General features: G+C 40.6%; 1 protein-coding gene across 1 annotated transcript; it reads right to left on the bottom strand.

Moving 5' to 3' along the window:
• Positions 1-92: 92 nt before the first annotated feature.
• On the bottom strand, positions 93-16,359 carry CALM2 (calmodulin 2). The gene is made up of 6 exons (XM_003262822.3): positions 16,251-16,359; positions 10,200-10,230; positions 2,361-2,504; positions 2,170-2,276; positions 1,646-1,781; positions 93-733 (listed from the first exon to the last, which is right to left on the bottom strand). The coding sequence occupies exons 1-6, from the start codon at positions 16,251-16,253 to the stop codon at positions 705-707; spliced, it is 450 nt and encodes a 149-aa protein (XP_003262870.1). The 5' UTR covers positions 16,254-16,359; the 3' UTR covers positions 93-704.
• Between the last annotated feature and the right edge of the window lie 5,085 nt (positions 16,360-21,444).

The raw sequence follows: 21,444 nt of genomic DNA, 5'->3' as shown, positions 1-21,444 counted from the left end.
AATTATCTAGTACCAAGCAGAAACCAATGCCATATTTTATTTTCAAAATTATTAGACTTCAACAGTTAAATGACTCAGATGCAGAGCAACCATTGGGTAAATTGTAATTTTTTTATTGGAAAACAAATATACAACTTGGAATGGATTTTGAGGCAAATTGTGCCATAAGCAGATTTTAAGTGGCTAAACAAAGTTTAAAAAGCAAGTAACAATAAAAGAAAATGTTTCTGGTACAGGACCAGCAGTACAAAAAAATAGTGTACGAGTACCTGGATAATACACCCGTTTTGCAATAGTGCAACTTTTAAGTACATATTGTTGACTGTCCATAGTCCACGCAGAGTTACAACTCCACACTTCAACAACAACATGCTGACAGTTCCTAAAGAAAACTACTTTAAAAAAGGCATAACCCAGATGTTCCCTCATTTGACCAACTCCATCTAAGTTTAGATGTGCAGAAGGGCTTAGATATATCCAGAGTAAGCCACATGCAACATGTTACTTGATCAATTTTCTAAAATAAGGTTTTAGGACAATGACAGTAAGATAAGGGAAGAAAACATGGAGGAATGAAGTCCTAATTACTATACATGCATATTTTTTTGACAGTAGGGAGAAACCGTTTACAGATAAGTTACAAACAAAGAAAAGGCAAATAAACAATTTTGTACAAGAAATTTAACACATTCTGTACAAGGTCTTCACTTTGCTGTCATCATTTGTACAAACTCTGAAAAACAAGAAGTACACAAAAAATTTGAGTCAATAGCAAAAGACAAAAAAAAAAAATCACATTTACTCAATTACTGAGTAGTCCTTCCATTCCTCTCTTTCCTCAGAATTAACATTAAGTACAGAGGGAAGCTAGTTTATTGCCCAGGCTGGAACTTCATTAACCATAACTATTCAGGATTATTAATAAGAGCCAAATTAACGCTTCAGATAGGCCAATATAAAAAGAGCATTCTTGGCTCTATCTTAGTTTAGACTTGAATTTTAAGTCTGCTGGATTACAAGACAATATTCTAAATTCAGTGCTATGGGCTAGGTTTAATTTTTATAACATTAAATTTTATGCTCTTTTCTAAGTTAAGTAGTTACATCATGAAAAACATACAAAGTTTTACTGAAAATCCTTCAATTTCTAAATGCCTTGCTTCCTGATATGGCCATCTTAAAGTTAATAGATACGATACTTTTGAAGCACATGTAAACTGCAGTTTCAGACTAAAGCCAATTAAAGAAAAAAGATAATACAGTGCGGGGAAAGAAAGTCACATTAATTTCATTTTAGGAAACTCATAATAAGTTTGCTTTCCACATTGTTCCACAATCCAACACAAACACTGAACAGTGCTTCTCAAACTTTATATATGAATCACCCAAGAATCCTATTAAAATGCTGATTCCAGGTGTAGGGGTAGAACCTGATAGTAAGTATTTCTAAATTAAGTTCTCAAGTCAGAGCAATGTTACCTACTCTGTAGACAACACTCTGAATTTTAAGAAGGTTAAATATAAGTAACTGTTTTAGCATCCTAATTTGGGGGGAAGGGTCACTAATTTCGATCAGTTACCTAACAAGCACCTCTTATCTTAAAAATCAAAGTGAAGAATGAGGTGATGAGAGTGAAAGATTTACCTTCATAGTTTACTTGACCATCACCATCAATATCTGCTTCCCTGATCATTTCATCAACTTCTTCATCTGTTAACTTCTCTCCAAGGTTTGTCATCACATGGCGAAGTTCTGCAGCACTAATATAGCCATTGCCATCCTAGCAAAAAATTTAGTATAGTTTCTGAGTAAAATTAGACTTGAGAGTTGGAATGGAAATTTATTAAGTTTACTACTAAATTTCACATTGGGGGAAAAACATACTTTAGAAATGCATACAAATCTACACAGTTGACCTACAAATATCATTAAGAGCCAAGCAAAATGTCCTATATTGAAATTACTATTTCCTAGTCCCAAGTCAAGTGACACCTCCTTTGACAAGATGAATGCAATACATATATTAGAAAATCTATACTGAATTCTTAAAAAGCTTTTGCTTGATAATTAAAATACGTTGGTAAATCATCAAAAAAAAAAAAAGTCTTCATGAGTCCTGGTATCTTCATTTCATCCTCAAAATTTAACATATCCAGTCCTTGACCCACCTTATCAAACACACGGAATGCTTCTCTAATTTCTTCTTCACTGTCTGTGTCTTTCATTTTTCTTGCCATCATTGTCAGAAATTCAGGGAAGTCAATTGTGCCATTACCTGAAATGGTTTAGTTGAAACATCAAAGCAGAATGTAAGTATCACTTCTTCAACCCCTCCCACCCCCCAAAATTAAAGACTTACCATCAGCATCTACTTCATTAATCATGTCCTGTAACTCTGCTTCTGTGGGATTCTGCCCAAGAGACCTCATAACAGTTCCCAATTCCTTTGTTGTTATAGTTCCATCACCATCTTTGTCAAATAGCGAAAAAGCTTCTTTGAATTCTGTTTGAAAGAAAGACCACAATCCAAATACACAGATTAATAATAAAATGTAACCTGAATGAAATGTATTAACTCTTAAAGCTTACTCCGTGGTGGGATCGTGCCAGTGAACAGCCACTGCACTTCAGCCTGGCCAAACTCTAAGACCCCATGTCTCAGAAAAACCCAAAAACTTTAAATGGAAAAATACCAATGGAGGTAGCAACTGAAATGTGACTTTGATTCCTAAAGATTAACCAATCTTTATGATACCTTATGATAATATTTCAAATATATCTTTGGCCAATCATACCACTGTACTTTCATGCTGATCTAAATAAAATTTTCCTAGGTTTACAGAGGAAAAGAACCAAATCCCCAAATGACTGGCTCCTCTATCTGTCACTGAAGCTGCTCTGTGGAACATAATTCAAAATTACAGACCTAACCTACACTCACAAAACAAAAATAAGACTATTGGTAACCAAATATGTATTTCTACAGAGTAATTAAACTGTTTCTGTATACTGTGTTTAGAATTAGCCATTATGTCTAAATCAATCACCTACTAAATTAAAACAGGCTACTTTCCCTTTCTAGTAATGCAGGAGAAGGGACTATGTATAAACAGTCTATAACAATGGGCTGATCAAGATATGAAATGTCCAGTTTTCGCTAAATATATGTCACTGAGAACAAAGATCATTTTGAGCTTTCTTTGGAATATTAAAACCCCAACCTTATATAGTGAAACTGATTATTCCTTAAGATCTTGTTGTGATAGTATGTTCCTTCTTGCTTTTTTTTTTTTTTTTTTTTTTTTTTTTTTTGAGACGGAGTTTCGCTCTTGTTGCCCAGGCTGGAGTGCAATGGTGCAATCTCGGCCCGCCGCAACCTCCACCTCCCAGGATCAAGCAATTCTCCTGCCTCAGCCTCCCAAGTAGCTGGAATTACAGGCATGCACCACCACGCCCAGCTAATTTTCTATTTTTAGTAGAGACGGGGTTTCTCCACGTTGGTCAGGCTGGCCTCGAACTCCCAACCTCAGGTGATCCGCCTGCCTCTGCCTCCCAAAGTGCTGGGATTACAGGGCATGAGGCACTGTGCCTGGCTATATGTTCCTTCTAATACATCACTAGATTACATGGAAACCTCCTGCTGGTGCAACACTCCAGACTACCTGGCTTCATTCACCATTTACAGATAAAGAAACTAAAACAGGCCAGGTGCAGTGGCTCACACCTGTAATCCTAGCACTTTGGGAGGCCAAGGTGGACGGACTGCCTGAGCTCAGGAGTTCCAGACCAGCCTGAGAAACACGATGAAACCCCGTCTCTACTAAAACACACACACACCCCTGAGAAACACGGTGAAACCCCATCTCTACTAAAACACACACACACACCCCTAGCTGGGTGTGGTGGCGTGCGCCTGTAGTCCCAGCTACTTGGGAGGCTGCGGCAGGAGAACTGCTTGAACCCGAGGCGGAGGTTGCAGTGAGCCGAGATCACGCCACTGCACTCCAGCCAGCTTGGGCAACAGAGTGAGACTTGTCTCCAAAAAGAGAAAGAAACTAAAGCAGACTAACTTTGATACTGCAAAGTTATACCAATGAGTAAATAATACAGCTAGTATTTTCCAAGTAAGTCATTTTCCAGAAGATATTAGACCCTATCAGCAAACGAATACAGAAAGTTTCCAAATTCATGGGGCCATTAAGCTTTCCCAACATAGGCATACATTTGAGAATGTTTATGTGACACGTTTAAGAAATGGTGTACCTTCTTTACAGTCCAAGGCCAATTTATTCCCTGTCTGCTTCTCCCTACTCCAATTCGCATACACCTTCCAGTTTCATTCCATATTACCTCTTCCCTGGACTCAACTATTCTTCCACTAATTTGCCCATTAACACCTAAGTATCTTCACTTCGCTTAGCCTAAAACTAAACTGAAACCTTAGTTATATTTTAAGTGCTTGCCCTTATCCCTTCCCGAATTTTAGAAGGCACTACTACTCATACCAATTTCCTATCTCCAAACAATCCACTATTTTAAAATGACACACCGCTCCAACTCACCTGAAAATGCTGAGTTTACCAATGACCACTAGTCAGTCACCCAATCCATGAAGTATGTTTCAGTGTGAAGCCATATGGCATAAAAATTAAAATGAGATTTTGTAATTTGACTACTGGGTTAGAATTTCCTAGCTCTGTTCCTTCTTCTGGCAATGCAATCTGGACAAGTTACTAAACCTTTCTGCCTCAGCTTCCTCATTTCTGTGAAATGACATAAATGTGCCCAGTAAGTGGGGTGACACAGTATACCATGCCCACAAGGGGTATTCACCTGGTCATCCCCCCAAAAAAAATTAGTATGTGTAAAACACTTAGAACTATGTCCAACAAATAAATACTTAATAAATGTCAAGATAAAGACTATCTCATTTTCTTGCAGCATCCAAAACTGCATGGAAAAACTCTCAAAACTTCTCTTGGCCTTCATAACAGTACTTTGATTTTCCTCCTACCTACCACATACTACCAAAGGCTCTTACTCCTGTCTCTTATGTCTAGATGTGACCAATTTTTCCACTCCTTGGCCACTTTATCTATACCCACTTACAACCAAGATATCTTTAGTCTACCCATCTCGCTCAATAAATATCTTTATTTCTGGCTGTCTACAGGATATAGCTCCCCTGGCTGATCACAAGCAAAACATGAAAATGAATTCTATACTCCCAAGCAACCCCTAAAGATACTAGCAAAAGCCCAAGAGCCACTTTTAACTCTTTCAGTCTGAAATCTGTCAACAAGTCTCCAATTCTATCATTTAAATACTGCCTGATTTTTCCTCCATCTCTACAACCAGTATTTTGGTTCAAGGCTCCATCATCCTTTGCCGGGGCTATTACAATTGCCTCCTAACTGCATTCTTTCTTATTTAAATATTACTGGTTTGTAGAGGAACTCACCTAATACCAATCAGAAGGTTCGTACCACACTAATTGATTTTATGAAAATAGTATACAGTGCTAACCTAGACCAACCTAATGACAAAAATAGATCAGGGAGTCTCCACCTATAAATAGCACAATTGATAAAGACATTTCAATTTTACTGTTTTTAAACAGAATGTAGAAATATCTAGAAATACATACATTGGAGTTCAGACACATTGCACCTTTCACCTAATATAGGTTACAAGAAAATTAAGACTTTGAGGTATTTGTTTATATTACATTCTCTGCTATGGGTATCTTTTACCACCACCATTAGGTGCCTAAATTCCCAATGTTTAATTAGCAGTAATCACCTTTCTATTATAACAAAAAGCTAAATACTGGAAGATGCATAGTGTAAGATTATGTATAACTTTCAGGAAATTTAAAAATCTAGTTAACACTTAAAATGTTTGCTAGAATAAGTAAAATGCAGAAAATAAAACTGTATCTATGCTAATACCATTTGTTATTCATTCAAGAAAGGAACAAATAACATTTCTTTTAAAGGTCAAGGTTTATTCCAAATTTCTACTTGTATTTTTATACTAAAGAGTAAAAAATACCTGTAAAAACTCAAAATAATAAACCCCAAAGTAAAATTTTAATTCACCTGCCTTTACAGTTTACCTGTACTTCAAAACTAGCACAATCTTTATGTATACAAGCATATAATTCTAAACAGTAACTCCCAGGGAACGACTTGAAATTAATCGAAGAGTCAAAACCTAAACACACAATAAAGAAAACAGGTCCTGAATGCCACAGAACAGCTATCTTCTACGTAATTGATAGGTATAAGGAAACTACCAAAATCCATTTTAGCTGACCAAATTGAAACTTCCAGAAAAATCTATTACTCAAGTTTTATTTATTCATTAGCAACCCCAAGGCCCTTCCCTAATTAGTTTATTACCTAAACATATAATTTTATTAAAATAACATGTTTTAAAAATTTTATTAAAATAGGTTATCACAAGACAATTACAAAACAAATCAAATGACTGTTTATTAACTTCTATTTCTTCACAAAATTCTGAACTTAATAATCCCTTAAAGATCATGTACTGGATGGAACTCTTGGCACTTCATGCAATTGTTGCTATACATTGAGTAATATTATTATTTTTATCAAACAAATTTGGACCTTGAAAATTTAATGAAAGTTTAGGTACAGACTTCTTAAGGAAAAAAATACTGTACATTTTTCCTATCAATACTGTACATTTTTCCTATCAGTCTTCCAAAAGTCAAAACAGCAACAACTAATGACATCATGGCAGAGTTATCAACAAAATGAACTTGTTAGTGATGTCAGACTAGACTGGAATGCTCTATACAACCAAGTAATATAAAAAATTTTAGGCCGGGTGCAGTGGCTCATGCCTATAATCCCAACACTTTGGAAGGTCGAGGTAAGCGGATCACCTGACATCAGGAGTTCAATTCAAGACCAGCCTGGCCAACATGGTGAAACCCCATCTCTCCTAAAAATACAAAAACTAGCCGGGAGTGGTGGTGCGCGCCTGTAATCCCAGCTACTTGGGAGACTGAGCCAGGAGAATCGCTTGAAGTTGGACAGCAAAGGTTGCAGTGAGCCAAGATCATGCTACTGCATTCCAGCCTGGGCAAGAGAGTGAAGCTCTGTCTCAAAAAATTTAGTAACTTCATCTAAACAAGGATGTTGGTGGTCACCAGCACTTAACAAATTAAAAAAAAAATTTTTTTTTCTTTTTTTTTTTTTTTTGAGACAGGGTCTTGCTGTGTTGCCCAGACTGGTCTTGAACTCCAGGGCTCAAGCAATTCCACTGCCTCAGCCTCCAAAAGTGTTGGGATTAGACAGGCGCCACCATGCCCAGCCACCAACAATTACAATTTACCAGATTAAAAAATTGCCTTCATCTCAAAGGTAAACACTGAAATATACCAAATTTGGGAGGAAGGGACTTGGAGAATAGGCAGAAATCTTAGGATAGTAGTGCCCTAGAACTTTATGTTACACACTCATTGAGAATAACATTTACTCAAGAAATATTCAATGATTACTATGTAGCAGGTACTGGTCCTACAAAGTAGAACAAAAAGGTCCCTGACTGCACATGATTTTTATTTTAGTAGCATAAAAGTTTTGGTTCCTGTGCCCTAAATCTTAACTGAAACCTGGAGGTCCAAGGAATGGCTTTAAAGAAATCTGTGGTCTAGGAAAAGGTGGAGTAAGAAGAGAACCTAAGAACAGATTTTTTTCCCTCTACTCCCACTGGAAACCTAATTTTATGATGAAAGCCAAGAAAAGACAGGATTTAACTTAAAGACAATAAAGAGAACAGGTCCTGAATGTCACGGTTTTGATGAACCACAAGTATTCTTTATAAGAATTCTATCAGGCCGGGCATGGTGGCTCACACCTGTAATCCCAGCACTTTGGGAGGCCGAGGCGGGTGGATCACCTGAGGTTGCGAGTTTGAGACCAGCCTGACCAACATGGAGAAACCCCATCTCTACTAAAAATACAAAAATAGCCAGGTGGTGCATGCCTCTAATCCCAGCTACTCGGGAGGCTGAAGCAGAATTGCTTGAACCCGGGAGACGGAGGTTACGCCATTGCATTCCAGCCAGGGCAACAAGAGTGAAACTGTCTCAAAAAAAAATTTTAAAATAAAAATGCTATCAATCACTGAAGAGGGATAGGGATCCTCTTATATTCAATAGACACAAACTTTTTTTTTTTTTGAGACGAAGTCTCGCTGTTGCCCAGGCTGGAGTGCAGGGGCACGATCTCGCCTCACTGCAACCTCTGCCTCCCAGGTTCAAGTGATTCTCCTGCCTCAGCCTCCTGAGTAGCTGGGATTACAGGCACACGCCACCACGCCTGGCTAATTTTTGTATTTTTAGGAGAGACGGGGTTTTACCACATTGGCCAGGCTGGTCACGAACTCCTGACCTCAAGTGATCCACCTCGGCCTCCCAAAGTGCTGGAATTACAGACGTGAGCCACTGCGCCTGGCCAACAAACTTTCTTTTTAAAGAGTTGTGTGTTTAGGAGAGCAGACCATCAACTATGCAATAGGCACACTGACTAACACGTTTTCTACCCTAAAGTGAACATGCTGTACTGCATACAGTAGGTGCCACTACCTGACTGGGAATATTGAGAAATGTATTAGAGAAGGTCAGAGTTTAAGAGTGAAGTATTAGATAGCCTGAGATAGTTTGGGAAGGAGACAGTATATTTATTAAAAAAACTACTTCAGAAAAACATTTTGATGATACATTTACTTTGTAGAGATGGAGTCTCACTATGTTGCCCAGGCTGGTCTCAAACTCCTGGGCTCAAGTCATCCTGCTGCCTCAGCCTCCCAAAGTGATAAGATTACCAGCCATCAGGCCCAGTCTGTTTTTTTTTTGTTTTGTTTTGTTTTTTTTTTTGAGGAGACATGAGATCAAATAGGTGATACCTTTAAAACAGTGTTAACTCAACAAAAAAAATTATTCCCAAAACTGTCTGCTTTTTGTTCATAACATTCAATACATGTAATTTACCAACCTCAGAAAGTAAAAACTAAGTTTAAGTCAAATTACACAATAAGTAAAAATAAAACCTGCTTAAATTTGTCTTTAATAATAATAGCTTTCTACCTACAGTCCTATCAAATAGTATTTGAGGTGACTAGTATAATTCTGGTATCCCCCAAATTTCTATATGCTTATGGGAAGTGGGGAGCTTGCTTTAAATGGGCTATATAGTTCCAACTGGGCTTCTCAGTTTTCTCCAGCATTAGAAAAAGTGCTCAAGTGCTTTTGAGCTCTTATCAAACCCTTCCTGCTTACTGTGAAAACTGGCAAATAAACTGCTTGGTGCTCGTGCTAATAAAAGTCTCAAATGAAAACAAAGGAATAGTTTGCAAAGCATTTCAACACTACAATAAAAACAAAACAAAAAAAACAACTCCAGCAAGGGGCGGGGGGGGGGGAGGGGGGGAGTTTCCCCAACATTGACATTAACCAGCCATCTCAAGTATAAGGATAAATCAAAAGTATTAATGTTCTATGGCATGGCATAAAGAGAACATGACATCAGGTTTTATGTAATAATTTTGCATACTTCCATAGCAAACTAAAAGGGACAAAATTTAAGCAGCTTCATTTCAACAGCTGTCACTGCTTTTTAAGAGAAAAATCCATAGTGCTACAGTGACATTTATAAAATAGAATGCCAACTTCTTAAATTTTTTCACTTGAGAAATGGTTATTCCCTGATTGATTATATATGCAATTCTTGGGTTAAAATGTTAGCTAATTTTAACAAGGGTAAATTCAATGTTCCTTTTTTGATTCTCCATTTCAAGTTGCCTTCGTTACTTCTTGGCCTCCTTTTCTAGAGTGTCAGCTAGCCCAGAATTCCTGTTCTATACTAAGGTAGTCTTCAGAAAACAAAACAAAGACCACCACTACACCACAAGGCTCCAAAGTATATCCACGCAGACTAAAATACATGTCTTTAATTACAATTAGCCCCGCACATCTTCCATCAGCAAGTTTACAATCCCACTTGCCAAAGCAGGTTGAATTACTGTATTATATTATACCCATATGTTAGTATCCATGACATATACCAAAGTCAGTTATTTCATACAAGTCTCTTATCCTGACATTGGCTATTCAATTTATAATAACAATCTAATGGGTACAACCTAGCTGAGTATTTCTCACCTGCAATCTGCTCTTCAGTCAGTTGGTCAGCCTACAAAGAGATCAAAGAGGTAGGTTAGTGACTTGAGAGTATGTAGATTAGCAGTTACAGAAACAAGTTTAAAACCTTTCAAGGATTACTATGTACTGTTTCATTTAGTCCAGCAACAAACACATCTGGGTAGAAAATGCACACATCTGGTTTATCTTCAAAGCTAAGCTGTCTTAACTCCAAGTTTAAGATATACAAATACTTCAGAATATTTTTGAAAGTATACTTTAGAATCCAATGGAAACATTGCTTCCTTTTTCAATGTTAGAATAGCTAAACTTAAGCTCACTTCTATTCCAGATATAAATCACCAGAAATTCCCACTGAATCAAAATGCTTCAGGATCACAAAATGAAAATTACTCCCACAAATGGTTAAACATTGTTTTGAAATTAAAGTGATTAAAAAAAAAAAAGGCACAACAAGCTTTTATTCCTTCTCACCCAGCAGGCAAAATGCAAAGAATCCAGAGCTCTGAACTACAATACTATAATATTTACCAAATGTTTGAAAGTTCAGCCATCCATTTTCTCTTGGTTTTTAAAATCCCAAAGTAAGCCCAAGGCTTGTGATTTTTTTTTAATAGCACTTGGTTTTCTTCAGAAAATATTTTCTGCCATTTGCTAAAACCCATTATAAATTTTATCCTTTTTTTTGTTTTGGTTTTTTTTTTTTTGAGATGCGGTCTTTCTCTGTCCCCCAGGCTGGAGTGCAGTGGCGCAATCTCGGCTCACTGCAAGCTCCGCCTCCCGGGTTCACGCCATTCTCCAGCCTCAGCCTCCCAAGTAGCTGGGCCTACAGGCGCCCGCCAACACACCCGGCTAATTTTTTGTATTTTTAGTAGAGACGGGGTTTCACCGTGTTAGCCAGGATGGTCTCGATCTCCTGACCTCGTGATCCGCCCACCTCGGCCTCCCAAATTGCTGGGATTACAGGCTTGAGGCACCGCGCCCGGCCTCAATTTTATCCTTATTCAATCTTAATAATAACCTTATAATGGTATTATCCCCTATCTTACAGCTAAGGAATGAGGCTAGGTTAAGTGGGAGTGGGGCAGACAAAATTAGTAGAACCAAGATAAAGCACTAAGGTGTCAGACATACCCAGTAACTCAGCTTTTAATTCAGAGCACCGTAATATATAAAGATGATTGCAAAATATCCAGACTCCTTGTTGTATTCTTTGAACATGCACTTTCTTTCACTGCTTATTAGTATATACATCCATGAAGCAACTGCTTATGGGGTATTGAGAAGCACAGACAAGAAATAGCCTCCTATCTAAAATTCCTACCAACAGGGGAGTCAAGTGTACAATGATTAATCCATTCATTCATTTGTAGGCAAAAGAAAAATAAACATTGCCTGGCTTCATTCTTTTTAAATGAACACACCCCTGGGAAAAGTAACACCTTAATGTGGAATGGCTTCACATTTTCTCTAGGGCACAACATGAGAAAATTCGAGAAGGAATCCAGAAAGTAGTTTATTTTCCCTGCTCAACAATTTTTATTTGACCACGATGTAAATCAAATTCATTAAAAAAAAAAAAAAAAGCTGGTAACTTAAAATTGAAGAGCCAATAATTAGGTTCAAATACAGAGTTTGTAAAATAAAACATGTATCCACTTTTATCCCTAAAGTCCAAATCCTCCGCCAACAAATATTTGGTGTGAAGTCAGTCACAGATTGTTTACCCAAGGATTAAGGTTTAAAATCCAGTAAATATACTCAGTTATTTACTTTGTATTAATAGAAGCTACGTTACTTCAGTTTATTGCATTTTGCAGGACTTCCATCATTCCTGAAAGGAAGGGCAACCTGGCATGCATGGCGTGGGGGGAAAAGCATCAAGTTCTGAGTCACAGGCTAGTATCCCAGCTCTGCCATTTAATAGCTGTGTGACCTTGGATGTGGTACTCATCCTCTCAGTCAACTTCATTTGTAGCACAAGAATAACAATACGTACCTTGCAGGGTTGTTGTGCAAAGTGAGATGCTATGTACAAAGCTAACCTAAAGAGTTAAATGGTAACCATTATTTTATATAAATTAACTAAACAAAGAACCTACAATGTTAAATATCAACCTGACAAGCTCAACTTCCACACAGAATGTAGGCATGCATGGCATTTATTAAGCCCTTTATGGTAAGCCTACTCTATTCAATGTTAACTTTAAGCTGAGAAAATTTATGCAAACCAAATTCACAAGGTGCAACCCAGCGACAGATGCAGCAGGTGACATCACTTTAAGACTAAAAAAAAGTTGAACTAAATGTGTGGCAGACACTGCAGCCTGTGTGAAAGCTGAAGGATCCTGTACTCTGTACAGGAAAGGAGACAGGTTTGTTCTCTCTACATGGTGGGGAAGGGGGATGAGATTTTGGGAAGGCTACCATATATGAAACATGAGAGGCCTTAGGAAGAAACGAGGATGTTAGCAATTAAGGAACCACTGTCCAATTTTGCTTGTAAAGTCTAAATTTAGGGACCTCAGACCGTCACCATCTTGTCTAACTCCCTACCTCTAAGCAAATGCAATCTTGGAAGAGAGATCACAAAAATGAGCTTCAAGGAATGAACTAAGCACCCAAGAGACTAAATTACTCACGTAACCTGAAAGCTCTCAATTTTGCTTGGAAGGTTGAGAAGCTTTTTGTATTTACTACTTATCCAAAGTTCAGGTTTTAGAATAAACTTTTACCAGAAATATCCAGATCAAAGTCTACTATAAATCAAGAAGTCTTCCTAGCACTAACTTTCCCAACTGCTACAAAGGCGAATAAATTTGGTTCTTCCTTGTTTCCATGGAGTGCGATTTTCTTAGAAGAACCAGAAGAATTATACTTTTTGGAAAACTCAAGCTTATTAACATGTATGTTTATCTCAGTAAAGTGAAGAATAATTCACTAGAGAGATGACTTGTTCTTTCTTACTCCCTTATTTCTGTAGCTATTGATGTAATTCTTCCCACTGCTCTTGCCACTCCAGAGAAAGTTCCTAGGCATTAGTATACTCTCAGGTTCCTCCCTAGACCTCCTGTACTACAATGCTCATTTTGGAGAACCATAGGTAATCTGTCAACACTAAGAAGCACGACCCTGTATTACATTAGTGACCTGAAGTGAATACATTATGTACCTATCAAACATTTCCTACATGCCATTCAAAAGTATGCATGAATACTATTGGAGTTTATCTAGTGAAAGGTGGTGTTCTTATCTGAATAAATGTGAGCCCATAGGTTTGAAATGGAACACAAACTGCTATCCTTCATCCATTCCTGTCTGTTCATTCCCATCAGGTGCTACTTTGATACAACAAAGGATTCCTACGTGACGTTTTTTTCTACAATTATGGAGGCCAGCATATTTGTTTTACCTATACCAAAAGCAATCTAAATTATTCATTAGGGTAAAAAGACACCTAATTCTGAAGAATAGTACTTACATAGCATCTCTCACCAAAAGATCACTGGAACAAAATGGCTTCATAAAAATTAGGGCTATTACTAAAGGCCTAAATTCTAGCTGAAGCTAGAGCTTTCTATATTTTAAAAGAGCCAAATCCTTTGATCTTCTGAGCCTAACAGAAATAGGCCTTGGCACTTATAAGAACAATTATTTAGACTCAAGTGACAAACATTTTCTACCTTTTTACATCTTTTACTTACCTAATCACCCTTGCCTCAGTCCTCTTGAAGCAATCCCGTTTTCGGTGAGCATATGTTGACTACATGTAAACTCAAGAGTTACATGAGCAATCTTACTTTCCTTCCATATAAAATTTTTTATACTTTAACTTGGGGTCCTAATTTTTTTATTTTTTGAGAGACAGGGTCTCACTCTGTTGCCCAGGGAGTGCAGTGGTGTGATCATAGCTCACTACAGTGTTGCCCAGGGAGTGCAGTGGTGTGATCATAGCTCACTACAGTCTCCAACTCCCGGGCCCAAGATGATCCTCCTGCCTCAGCCCATTGAGTAGCCAGGACTACACGCACAGGCCACTAAGTCCGGCTAATTTTTTTTTAATTGGATTCTTAATTTAAAATCTCAGTCCTCTAATTATGAAGTTATCTGAAGGCAATTTTCAAATTTACTAATGGTATCTGTCAATTTTTATTAAGATTTTTTTCGACTTTGTCTCTTATAGTAAGAGCTGTCAATTTAACAGAAAACCCCCAAAGCACCGGTGATGCAAACAGTAACTACAAAAGCTTAACACTGAGCAAGGGACCACAAATGCGTAGATAACCAACTCTACCAAGAAAAATCTATTCGGATTACTGATTCAATTATCAAAACTGATTAAAGAAAACTTTATCCTTCATTTATTTAAGAAAAAAAAAGCTTACTCCACAACTTGTAATGTTTATTACATATGCCTATAACTACATCTTAAAGCAAATGTAACCAGCACATTCAAATTCAGAATAATATTTGAAGTATCAAGATGAAGCGAATGCATCAAACGTCAATGAACGCTAGTTTTATTTAAGGTGAACTCCTCTCCCCACACCCATACAGGCTGGAGGTTTCAGTTGGCAAGGATCCCCAACTCCTGTTTAAGATGTCACCTTGCCTCCTGGACACACCCATCGCTGTAACCACTTGGCAGGAGGAACCACAAAGTAAGTATCACAGATTTCCGCCCTCATTAGGTGGTTTTTTTTTTTCTCCAGGAAAGAACATGCTCTCCCAGTCTGAGGTGACCGGAAAATGCTTTAAAAAATTCCCTGCTCCTCCCCCGCATACACTCTTCCATCACAGTATTTGACAGACAGACATCATACAAACGAAGTGTACGTCAAAACGACCTGGCAACTTCTACACGGAATTTAGGGGTCGTTTTCAAAGCAGCAGAAGGGGAGCAATGTTTTTATGTGGTCGTGGTTCTTGAATATTAGGGCTGCACGCTGTTTTCAAGAATAGAATAGAGACGGGGCTCTTCAAAGGCATCCATCCAATTGTTACAAGACCGACTTTCAGAAGGCAGTCACTCCGGAGCTTGCTTCCCTCCAGCGGGGAACAGGAAACGCCTTGCAGAACCCTAGCTGGAGCCGAACACTTTCCCTAACAAGATGTATATTGCGAGGATGCGCCCCAGACTTCAGGGGTAAAGTTAATTTCTTTCAAAGACAGACACTTTAAAAAGCAACTTTTTTAAAGCATCCGGCCTGGGTGGTGGAAGACGCCCCAGGGCCCCAGATGGAGCAGGAAGATTAGGGTTGCCAGAGGGGGATGGGAAACCGTCGAAGCTCCCCTCCCCCGCCCATCCCCGCCAACGGCCCCGCAGCGCCACAGAGATCTCCGCAGTCCTGCAGGTGCCAGCACAGCAGCTGGAGCTCAAGCGGGACCGAGCGGGGCGGCGGCTCCGGGTCCCGCGCGGCGCTAGCCCGCCCCGCCCCGCCCCCACCGGCCGCTCCCTGCGCCGCGCGGGCTCGGCCCACACAGCGCGCCGCCCGCCCGCGCGCCCCCTGGATCCCGACACGCGGAGTACGCGGGCTAACTGCGTTGCCGGCGCTCGCCCCAGGGCCCCGCGCGCTCCTCCCGCCCCCTGGGCGCATGGCGGCCGCAAGCGGACAAAGGCGCTTCCTGGCGCTCGCACTAACCGTCGGTTGGGTGGATTGAATCCGGCCCCAGCTTGACCTTTCCAGATGCCCGACAGAAGGCTCTCTGCGCTCCCTCTCTCCCTTCCTTCACTTTCTCTCCTTCCCGTGCACTGGGCTGTCCCTCATCCCGGACCCATCCTCCTCCAGCCAAGCCCCCGAGGAGCTTCGCCACCTCGGGATCTGTGCGTCCGCCCCTCAACTCACTAGAGGAAGCCCCCCTCAGGAGAATGGGGGTGGGGGAGCACCTGCGACACAACCGTCGCGGGCATCCCTGGCCTCTTTCGCGCCATCCCTCTGGCAGAAACCACTCCTTGAAGGTGTAAGGGAGGCGAGTTTCCTTTCTTTAGTCAGTTCGCTCCAGTCTCTTCCCCCCACAGGCCCAGCGCCGGCAGCTCAGCGATGCACTCACCATGCTGCAAGCGCTACCGGTTTCCGAGACGCGACCACACAACCACTCAGCTCGCTCTCTCCCCTCGGACTAATTCGCCTCCTCCGCCCCCAGCGCCTCATAAACACCTCCCTCCGCCAGATCCCTCCGCTGCATCCAGATAACGGAACATCGCAAACGAGTCCCGGCCAACCCCCTCCCCTCAAACTCTTCTCGGGACCCCTTTCTTCACAGTTATTTGGTCGATGAGGCAAGAGATCAAGGAAAGTGGGCGAAAGGATGACGTAAATGGGTTTCATTCCCAGCGAGCCGTTAAAAGGCCGGTGGAGCGGCTCCTGAGGGGCGCTACTTTGCGGCGCGGAGGAGCATCGTGGCGGCGATGCGTACCTAGATGGTCGTTGAGCCGGCCTCTGATTGGCTGGTTTGTACCTGCAATGCGTCACTGGGACTCGCAGCCGCCGCCGGGACGCGGTGCGGCTTCTGCCGTTGCTGCTCGGGCCGCGCTGTCCTGGCAACTGCGCCAGGCGGCAGGGTCTCCTACTCTGCCCTTGGCTGAAGAACCTTACTCTTCCACGTATCCTTCCCTGCCACACTTACCCACTTTCCCGCCCCTTATTAAGGGGTAGACGAAAACACCTTAAGCCGATAAAGAATGAAGCTGAAAGATTCCGATAAACGCGTACCCTGAACTCAGCTTTTTAACCTAGTGTTTTGGCCTGATGGAAGCCGCACGTTCTTCATTTCACGCCGTCACAAAACCCATGTAAATCTGCACACGGGCAAATGTAGCTGTTCAGTTGGCAGGCTAATCTCAAAGGGTCTTTCGTTTATACTTCCTCTTCGCGTTCTTTGCCAGGGGTAATTTACCAGAAAAGAAAAGTAACTCAAAAGTCACAGTATCCGAGCTTCAGTGGGATAAGTCTCTTGAAATGGCCCCTTGTTATCGTGGGGTTAAAGGGTTCGGGTTGGACACAGCTGGGCATAAGTTAGTTGGGTCCCTCTCTCAGATGCATGACCTTGGGTGAGTCATTTAATTTTTAGCCTCACTTGTAAAATACAGGCAATAAGACCTATCTCGAAAGAATATTGTGGGAATTAGAATTATGCAAAGATTAGAATTAATGTAAAGTGTTAAAGTACCTGGCACAGGGTAGGACTCCAACAATTGGTCACTATAATATGCCTTCCCCTTCACAGGAAATTTGCCCTTTTGGGTTTCTAACTCCACAGATTTAAATAAATATTTTTAAAACCACATAAAAACGGCCGGGCGCGGTGGCTCACGCTTGTAATCCCAGCACTTTGGGAGGCCGAGGCGGGCGGATCACAAGGTCAGGAGATCGAGACCAAGGTGAAACCCCGTCTCTACTAAAAATACAAAAAAATTAGCCGGGCGTGGTGGCGGGCGCCTGTAGTCCCAGCTACTCGGAGAGGCTGAGGCAGGAGAATGGCGTGAACCCGGGAGGCGGAGCTTGCAGTGAGCCGAGATTGCGCCACTGCACTCCAGCCTGGGCGACAGAGCGAGACTCCGTCTCAAAAAAAAAAAAAAAAAAAAAAAAACACATAAAAACTAACTCCTTGGTCCCATCCAAAATAAACAAAGGTGTACATACCTGAAATATTTAACAGGTGGATAGTGAACACCTACTGTGTGTGAACTCGGTTTGATTATAATTGTAACTATAGAAGGGCTTACGAGATGCAGAGGTGAGGACCTTAGTCCTCTATAGAGGTTCCAAAAAGGGTTCCTAGAGAAGATAACTCCTAAATTGTCTAATGTTATAAAATGGGCTAGGAAAAAGCAGGGAGGAAAGAAGGGAGCAAGTTCTGGGTGAAGTAAGTAACAGCAAAGGCCCAGAGGTGTGTAATTGCATGGTATGATGGAGGAGTTGCAAGGGGATAGGCATTACTAAAGCCCAAAGTAGACAGCCAGCCCCGTTAGGCAGAGAGGAGGACGCTGGGAAATTAAAGAGGAATAAGGTTTAAATCTCAAAATGCAGTTCCTTAAGAAGATTGTTGGTAGAATCCAGCTCAGAAAAAAAAAAAAAATCATCACAGGCCATATCAAGGTCTGAGAATTTTCCAGTACAAAGCACAAGCATGTGGACCTTTAAAACCCAGTGAACAGCATTTTTTGCAAGCCAAGGTGAAATCTTGCCTACTGAAGACAGCTCCCTACAGAACATTGCCCTGCCCAGCAAGACCATTTCTGATGCTAACAGCTATCTGCACCCACTTGGAAGGCTTCAGTGGAATTTAACCTCCTTTAGCCAAGTTAGACATTTTCTCACACCATCAAAAATCTTTTCTTTGCCAGGCCAGAGGTGGTCCTCTTTCTTTCAGTCATGCAAACCAGGCATTAAATGCTCTTCCAATTAGCATTGGCAGCCCTGTGACCTTCTTTTCAGATGAATGACCAGTCAGTGCAAACTCAGGACCCTGTGCTTCTATTGTCCTTGCTAATGTGGTGACGTAATGATGGTGGAGGGAAAGGAGATTTAGTTAACTTTATCCTGTGAATGAAATACCATTAAAACAGAATGTTACTTAAAAGCGGGCACCTTTGCTTCAGAATCTGAGCTGAAAAGGGAGCCCTAAGGCCTCCATTTCATCACTCTGCATTCTGGTAGCTTCCAGGTCTTTCCAAGGTATTTCTCAGAAATTTGTCTCTGATTCCTCCTCAAATCCTCAGATGGAAGAGCTATCAATGATCTTTTCTTTCAACTTAGTCACTAAAAATACTCTCTTTACACAGTACCCCATTAGTATGCAGTGATTTTACTGCATGAAATTTTTAATGATGGGAAATTGAATGACAAAATGAATAATCACCTCCTCTAGAAAATGAATTTTTAAAAAGATTGATGTCTAGCATATAACAAGTGCATCGTTAAGTCTGAAATACAGGTGCATGCTCAGAGATGTATGTATCCATCTCTGGAGTTTAAAGGCTCCAGGAGCTTTTAAACAAATATTTAGGAGTGAAATACGTTTGTTACAGCAGATACATAAAAGTCCTCCCAGGTTTCTTAGGTTGAATTTCCATAAAGCCTCTCTTGCAGAACTTTCCTTGCTGACCTCTCTTAGAAGAGAAAGAAAATGAGAAAAAAGTCAAGAGTTACATTTAAAGCCATTGTGGTTTATGTGTATTTGAGAGTGTTTCAAGTCAATTTATTTATAGAGCATTTGTCTTCCACAACATGACATAGAGTGCTGCCTGACTTTGGCAATTGCCACTGAGAAAGTTGGTGATGACCAACATGTCAAGGCCTAGGAGGTGGTTGTCTTTGAATTTTCCTGTCCTGACTGGTAAGACCTTACAGCTCTCTGCCTTTGCCCATGTTGGGAAAGTGAGAATGTACTTCCTCTCCACACCTCTTCCTCAATTTGTAGGTCAGAGATAACACAAGCCCTATCCTTTGACACTTCCTTCCCATAGCTTCCCTCCTCCAGCCATCTGTGCTAATGACCAAGGTGAAGGGCAAAGGGACAATCACAGTAGCATTTTTTTTAAAACAGGGTCTCACGGTCACCCAGGCTGGAGTACAGTGGTGTAATCATAGCTTGCTATAGCCTCACTCTTGGGCTCAAGTTATCCTCCCGCCTCAGCTTCCTAAGTAGCTGGGACTACAGGCATACACCGCTGCGCCCAGCTAATTTTTTTTTTTTTTTTTTTTTTTTTTTGAGACAGAGTCTCGGTCTGTCGCCCAGGCTGGAGTGCAGTGGCACAATCTTGGCCCACTGCAAGCTCTGCCTCCTGGGTTCATGCCCATTCTCCTGCCTCAGCCTCCCCAGCAGCTGGGACTACAGGTGCATGCTGCCACGCCCAGCTAATTTTTTTGTATTTTTAGTAGAGACAGGGTTTCACTGTGTTAGCCAGGATGGTCTCGATCTCCTGACCTCGTGATCCGCCTGCCTCGGCCTCCCAAAGTGCTGGGATTACAGGCATGAGCCACCGCGCCCAGCAACTCATTTTATTGAGATGGAGTCTCTGTTTGTCGTCCAGGCTGGAGCGCAGTGGCATGATCTCAGGTCACAGTAACCTCCACCTTCCAGGTTCAAGCAATTCTGCTGCCTCAGCCTCCTGAGTAGCTGGGATTACAGGCATCCACCATGATGCCCGGCTTATTTTTGTATTTTTAGTAAAGCTGGGGTTTCACCATGTTGGCCAGGCTGGTCTTGAACTCCTGATCTCAAGTGATCCACTCACCTCAACCTCCCAAAGTGCTGAGATAACAGGCGTGAGTCACCGCGCCCCACCTAGACTCTTAATTCCTTTAATCTAGATCAGTTCTCCCACCTTTGCTTGTTTATTCATGACATTGATATTTTTGAAGACTCAGGACAGTTTTCTTTTAAAATGTTTACATTTTAGATTTGTCTGATTGTTTCCTCATAGTGTCATTTAACTTGTGCCTCTATCTCTGCATTTCCTATAAACTACAATTTAGTCTAAAGGCTTGACAAGATTAAGGTTGAAGACTTTTGGCAAAAATACTTCGCAGGTAATATTTGTGTATTTCACACTGCATACTCTCAAGAGCATCTAATAGCAATTGTTCCACTATTAGTGATGATATATTTGATCACTTAGTTATGATGGCATTTACCAGACATCACCATTTACATTTCCCACTTTAATTAAGTCATCTTATAAAGTCATCTATGGGGCAAAGCTCTGTCTTTGTGTGAATATTCTGTTTCCCCAAATCTTTACCTAGTGATTTTATCACCCATTGATGATCCTTGTCTAAATCAATAATTACATTGTAGGTTGAAAAATTATGGTTTTTCTATTCTGTAATCCCTTCTACGTGTACTACCTAGCATTCTTTTTGTAAAGAAGTACTTTCTTTTCCATTTCTGTCTTGTTGTAAGCATTACTATTGACTGGCAGAATTTTTTTTTTCTAATTCAGTGTATTATTATCAGTTACATTCACATTAATTTTTGGTGCTCAAGTTGTCTCAAATTTGGCCAGTATGAACTATTCAAGCAGCTCCTGTGTCCTTTTATCTTTTTGATATGTCTCCATCCATTTTTGGGTACTTTCTTGCTTTCTGGCACAAAATGTTCCAGACTCACCTTGTACTTTCTCTGCTTGGACCCAGGGTCAGCATTTTATTCAAGGATCCTCAGAGACTTTTAATGCATCCTTTTTTTTTTTTTTACATTCTAAACTTTAAAAAAGTCACCATTTTATATATTTTGCACT

Source organism: Nomascus leucogenys, chromosome 19, assembly GCF_006542625.1.
Source record: "Nomascus leucogenys isolate Asia chromosome 19, Asia_NLE_v1, whole genome shotgun sequence".
Classification (NCBI taxonomy): Eukaryota; Metazoa; Chordata; class Mammalia; order Primates; family Hylobatidae; genus Nomascus; species Nomascus leucogenys.
Note: the sequence above shows the minus strand (reverse complement) of the source record. Positions and strands in the feature narration are given on the sequence as shown.

Coding starts and splice junctions, on each gene's coding strand:
- CALM2 (XM_003262822.3), bottom strand. Junction 2,277..2,360: donor TAATGAAGTAGATGCTGATG/GTAAGTCTTTAA, acceptor AAACCATTTCAG/GTAATGGCACAATTGACTTC. Junction 1,782..2,169: donor CATTCCGTGTGTTTGATAAG/GTGGGTCAAGGA, acceptor ATTTTTTGCTAG/GATGGCAATGGCTATATTAG.